Raw genomic sequence first — 5,146 nt, 5'->3', positions numbered from 1 at the left:
TTTATTTAAATGGTTTTGGAACACAGCCAGTAATTCGTAGTTCATAAATTCATGACGCAAACTGCTTGAAATTTTTGAAATATCTTTTAAAACAAAGATCAAAGAATAATTTGTCTGTTAAATTGTCGGCAGAACGGCCTAATTTTATGATTCAAGAATATTTTCTGTCGTTTCCTCCATTCAAAAATACATTTAACATATAATGGTCGCAAGGCTTGGCAAAAGATTAAAGATGAAATAAAACGCGCATCTTTTTAACAAGCAAACACGTTTGTATTTCCAGTTTTATTGGGCTCGTCTAAAGGTTAACATGAAATCTGTTAGTAAAATTATGTCCCTTTGATTGCCCATGATGCAACATTGTGTCGGTCTGGCGTCATCACTTCTGCTTCAATAATGGCTTTGCCACTCTGCCAAAGATTAAGTATGTATTGAAGCGTGTCTATTTAACAAGCGAACGTATTTTATATTTACAATCTTCTTTGACTGGCATCAAGGTTGACAAATTCTACATAAGTACACATTTTGTGTAAAATCTTGATTCGTGGCGTAGAAAAGCATTAACGTGGAGCGTTGCCCTCTTTTCGAGGTAAATAATCTAACCGTGTATTGTTGTTATTTCGTGGTACGCGCAATAAATTGATTATCGCAACAATTTGGACACTGTTGACTTCATTTTGGAGAAGTGTTTTGGATAAAGTGAGGAAAATCGTTATTTCCTTTTCAACACTCACTGATAGCGTTTCGACGAATGTTCCCTATAAAGGCCTTTAAAATATACGAGTTGAAATCGTTGGGGAGAAGATTATTCACTACATCGTTTGTTTTCTGAATGAAGTGCTCTCCTGGACAAAGAATTATTGGTACGTTATTGATTATTGAAACGTGAGTTTTTTTGCACTCCAAAAAGTGAAACTTCAATCGGATTACATTGCAATTATCTTGTGTTGGCACGCGTAGACTCTCAAAAAACGCTTAACAGCATTTCTGATATCGTTTTGCGCCATGATCGAAGTATTAGTTGGCATTATTTTGATATATTTTTTCTGGAGAGTTCTCTTTTTCTATTGGTCACATTTCATGTCACGTGATCTGCCACCCGGTCCATTTCCCCTTCCCTTTCTGGGAAACTTAAATTTGATTGGTACGACCGTTCATATTGATTTGGCAAAGCTTGCTAAGAAATATGGCGATCTAATGACAATCTACTTCGGAAGCGAGCGTGCGCTTGTCGTGAGCAGCTCGGAAATGGCTCGCGAGGTACTCGTGAGGCAATCATTTGTTTTTGGTGGACGACCGTTGAACCTACCTTACGCGGCCACTTTGTTTAGTCACGATGGTAAGAATATCGCTTTTTCGAAAGAAAATTCTCAGCGTTGGAAGAAACAACGTAAAATATTTTATGCTGCTTACAGATCGTTTGGTAATAGTCTTGAAAATAAGGCTTGTGACGTCATAAAGGATCTTATGGCTGACCTGGGAGAAAAAACGGTCACTCCAAGAAACATCCCGCAAGATATATTCCATTGTGTTGCTAACATCATTTGTGCCATAACATTTGGGTTCAAATATGACAAAGATGACCCAGAATTCCATGCACTCATGAACAACTTTGATGTTGTGCAGCAGTATGTTGCCCCTGGCAACCTCATTGATGCCATCCCATTGCTAAGAAATTGCCTTTGAAGAGCGTGATTAAACTTAAGTCGGCCACTAATCTTTTGGACACGATTGTTTTGCGAATATACGGGGAGCACGAAACCGCAAATCCAGTGGAAGACTACGATTTGACGCATGCGTTTCAGAAGCAATCAGATGACATCATGGATAGTAAGAGTAATGACGTCATTTTAACGAAGAAAGAAATAACTTGTATGATGAAAGATATTTTTATAGCGGGAATTGAAACCTCGACGTCAGTGATCACGTGGGGGCTGTATCTCTTGGCTTTTCATTCAGATATACAAGATCAGATTTACGAAGAGATGATGCAAGTTCTAGGCCCCGATTCTCCCCCGACATTTTCCGACCGTCATCGACTACCTTTGCTCTGGGCAAGCATCACAGAAACGTTAAGATATGGGTCTATTGTACCTTTACTTCTACCCCATAGGGCAACATCCGATGCAAAAATTAACGGTTTTCACATTCCTAAAGACACGACTGTAATCGTAAATGCCTTTGCTATTCATAATGACGCAAGAACTTGGCATGACCCGCATGTCTTTAGGCCAGCCCGATTTTTGAATAGCTGTGGAAATTATTCGACACCACCGCCTTTCTCGACGCTTCCATTCTCGGCAGGCAGTCGCGTTTGTGTCGGAGAGACTCTCGCGAAGATGGTTGTGTTCGATGTCATTGCCCGGATGTTATATAGTTACCGTATGACATTGGTAAACATGAAGTATCAGAGAGTGGAAGCTGACATGACGAATACAGCTTCTATTCTTAAGCCGAAACATTTGCAAATAGCTCTTGAAAAACGTTGTGTCGTAAAAACTGACGCAGTTGATGAAACGATAAAATGTCACTTTTAGTTTTTTACTCTTGGTTTAATGACCAGTAGATTCATACGTTAAAATCTTTCATACTTAATTTTGTATATTATCTTGATGTAATCTTTCTTATATATTTAAAATAATAGTATTGTTCTTTAAATGCATAAATTTTTTCGAATTACAAAATTATAAGCAGTGTTCAATTTGTCTTCTGTCACCGTGCATCAAGTACATTACCCTTCTTATCCTTGCATGTAGTAGATTACCCTCCTTATCCATGCATGAAGTACATTACTCTTTCATCCATGCATGTAGTAGATTACTCTCCTTATCCATGCATGAAGTGCATTACCCCTTCTTATCCATGCATGAATTACATTACCCATTTCATCCATGCATGTAGTAGATTACCCTCCTTATCCATGCATGAAGTGCATTACCCCTTCTTATCCATGCATGAATTACATTACCCATTTCATCCATGCGTGTAGTAGATTATCCTCCTCGTCCATGCATGAATTACATTACCCATGGTATTCATGTATGAAGTACGGATCCCTCGTTATCCATGCATGAACCTTTCTAATCTTTGTTTGATTTTCAGACACTGGCTCTAATAACAGTGGTTTTTACCAGTTGCAAGCTGTTCTGACTCATCAAGGACGATCATCGTCATCTGGTCATTATGTGGCATGGATCAAAGGGAGTAACAGTGAGTAAAGGTTATTATATTGCATGGATCAAAGGGTGTAATAGGAGTAAAGTCTTATATCATTGGACTATAGTTTCTTTCTTCAACCCCATCTGACCTTAGGTACTAAACATATTGCATCGGGGTGATAAACATCTCGATTCAAACGTTTAAACACAAAAGATTCGCGAGCTTCGCTTTTGTTTTTATATTGTCAACATATGTCTCGTTGCTGCGAGCTTTTTCGTAAAGGTCAAGTCCAACGTTACATCAATTTCCTGTGCGTTTTATTTTTCTAAACAAGCCCGTTGCAAAACATTTTAATCCATTCGAGATCTTTATAACAAGTGAAAGAACAACAGCCATTAATATAATAAACATCGGTGAAAGTATTATTATATCTCGTATTGCATCCAACGCGAGGAGTTTCTCCGCATTATAAGAACCGTTACCTTCTTCATGATAAAGAGTCTTGACCAAGGTAATCCCGCATAAAATAACGTGTATAGCTAAAAAGATAGACTCCACGATATTATCGCGTTTGGTCTGAAAGGGGAACACCAGCATGTGACATATCAAAATCGCCACGCAGATCGTTAAAGCGACCAGCATTCGTAATTTAACATCGTAGAGAAAAGTCAGCACGACAATTAAAACCAGTCTACGAAAGATGAGAAATCCTTCCCACGGTATGCGCGAAGTTGTGGAACATTCATCGGCTTTATAAAGTCTGAATGGACCCTGTAAGACATGAAGTATCCTAGAAATACTGTTCGTACTCTTTGCGGTATGACATTCGATGTTTGTTTCTTCATTGTTCGTGTTTATCTCACATATATCCTGCATCGTATGGTCGTTGTTATGTTGTCCCATTCTCGTGAAACCGCGTATCCTTGTGAATAGATACAGCCAATAGCAGCAGAAGGGTAGAGGGAAGAGGCAAGCGATACAGAAGTGCTTGACGGTGATCTTTCAAGTCGTAGAAGGTGCGATCCGAGAACAGGAACAAGACAAAACGGCAGTATGGATGTTATGAAATATGCCAGGAAAATATATTGATATAGCTGATAACATTTAACGTTGCCGTTAATGTGGAGAACTTGCTCATCATCCAATGGAACACAATGCAGCAAGGATAAACAGAGTTGAGTGGATGATGCGTACATAAGGAGGGAGATGAGCGTATATGCTGAAGCAATGCGCGCCTCGAAACTTTGGTCTTTTCGTCGTCTCTTGCATCAGTCTCGATGGAAAACGGGATGTCTCGTGACGTGTAAGATTTAAAGCGTTTACAGACGAAATTCTTTAAAATTGTTGCCGTGAACAGCACGGCAAGAAATGTGAGAAGGACGTAGCCCAGCGAGTGAAGGATTGTTTGTTTTGTGACGTCATTAAGGTCACGAATTGGACATTCCAGGAATGGAATACTCATGATGATGAAGTTGAAAATTTCTCCGATCTTATTACGTACTTCCGTCATGGCTGTTTGACGGGATTCAAAATTAGTTGGACTCACCAAGAAACGGCTGATTTGGTAATAGTAGAATACGATCTTCAACAATCCGCTGTTGGTTTCTTTGGAGGAAGTGAAAAATTCGCTTGACAAATCGAATTATTTCTTTATGGTAGAGAAAAAACACTAAATAAACGATACAGTAGCCGAGGCCAAAGAGAATAGCATCATAATGACCGCAGTTAGCGTTTGGAATGCATGCTGCAGAAAACAACGATACCGACATGCCATGCGGGCATTCCCCGCAAATTTTACCTTGTCTCTTTCCATGGCAACTACTGTATGTGACGCAGTCATTGCCTTGGCAACAGTAACCGTGTGGGCATCGTATGAAGCGGACTGATTGGTTGACTTTATATCCCCAGTAGTTTGGCTTTGCTGTCAGGCGACCATTGTAACATTGACCGCCATTCGCGCAGTCCTGACAATTGATACTGTTGGTGA

The 5,146-nt window shown here is 39.5% G+C and overlaps 2 protein-coding genes across 2 annotated transcripts; one reads left to right on the top strand and one right to left on the bottom strand.

The window, feature by feature from the left end:
• Nucleotides 1-1,080: 1,080 nt before the first annotated feature.
• On the top strand, nucleotides 1,081-2,661 carry LOC124452197 (steroid 17-alpha-hydroxylase/17,20 lyase-like). Its single transcript, XM_047002781.1, has 2 exons — nucleotides 1,081-1,620; nucleotides 1,689-2,661. Exons 1-2 carry the CDS (start codon nucleotides 1,081-1,083, stop codon nucleotides 2,535-2,537), a joined length of 1,389 nt encoding a protein of 462 aa, XP_046858737.1. The 3' UTR covers nucleotides 2,538-2,661.
• Nucleotides 2,662-3,454: 793 nt separating this feature from the next.
• LOC124451850 lies at nucleotides 3,455-4,179 on the bottom strand. Its single transcript, XM_047002456.1, has one exon. It carries the CDS (start codon nucleotides 4,060-4,062, stop codon nucleotides 3,460-3,462), a length of 603 nt encoding a protein of 200 aa, XP_046858412.1. The 5' UTR covers nucleotides 4,063-4,179; the 3' UTR covers nucleotides 3,455-3,459.
• Nucleotides 4,180-5,146: the final 967 nt, after the last annotated feature.

The sequence above is a fragment of the Xenia sp. Carnegie-2017 genome, unplaced genomic scaffold (assembly GCF_021976095.1).
Source record: "Xenia sp. Carnegie-2017 unplaced genomic scaffold, XeniaSp_v1 HiC_scaffold_24, whole genome shotgun sequence".
NCBI classification, from domain to species: Eukaryota; Metazoa; Cnidaria; class Anthozoa; order Malacalcyonacea; family Xeniidae; genus Xenia; species Xenia sp. Carnegie-2017.
The sequence above is the reverse complement of the archived record's forward strand: the minus strand, read 5'-3'. Positions and strand labels throughout refer to the sequence as shown.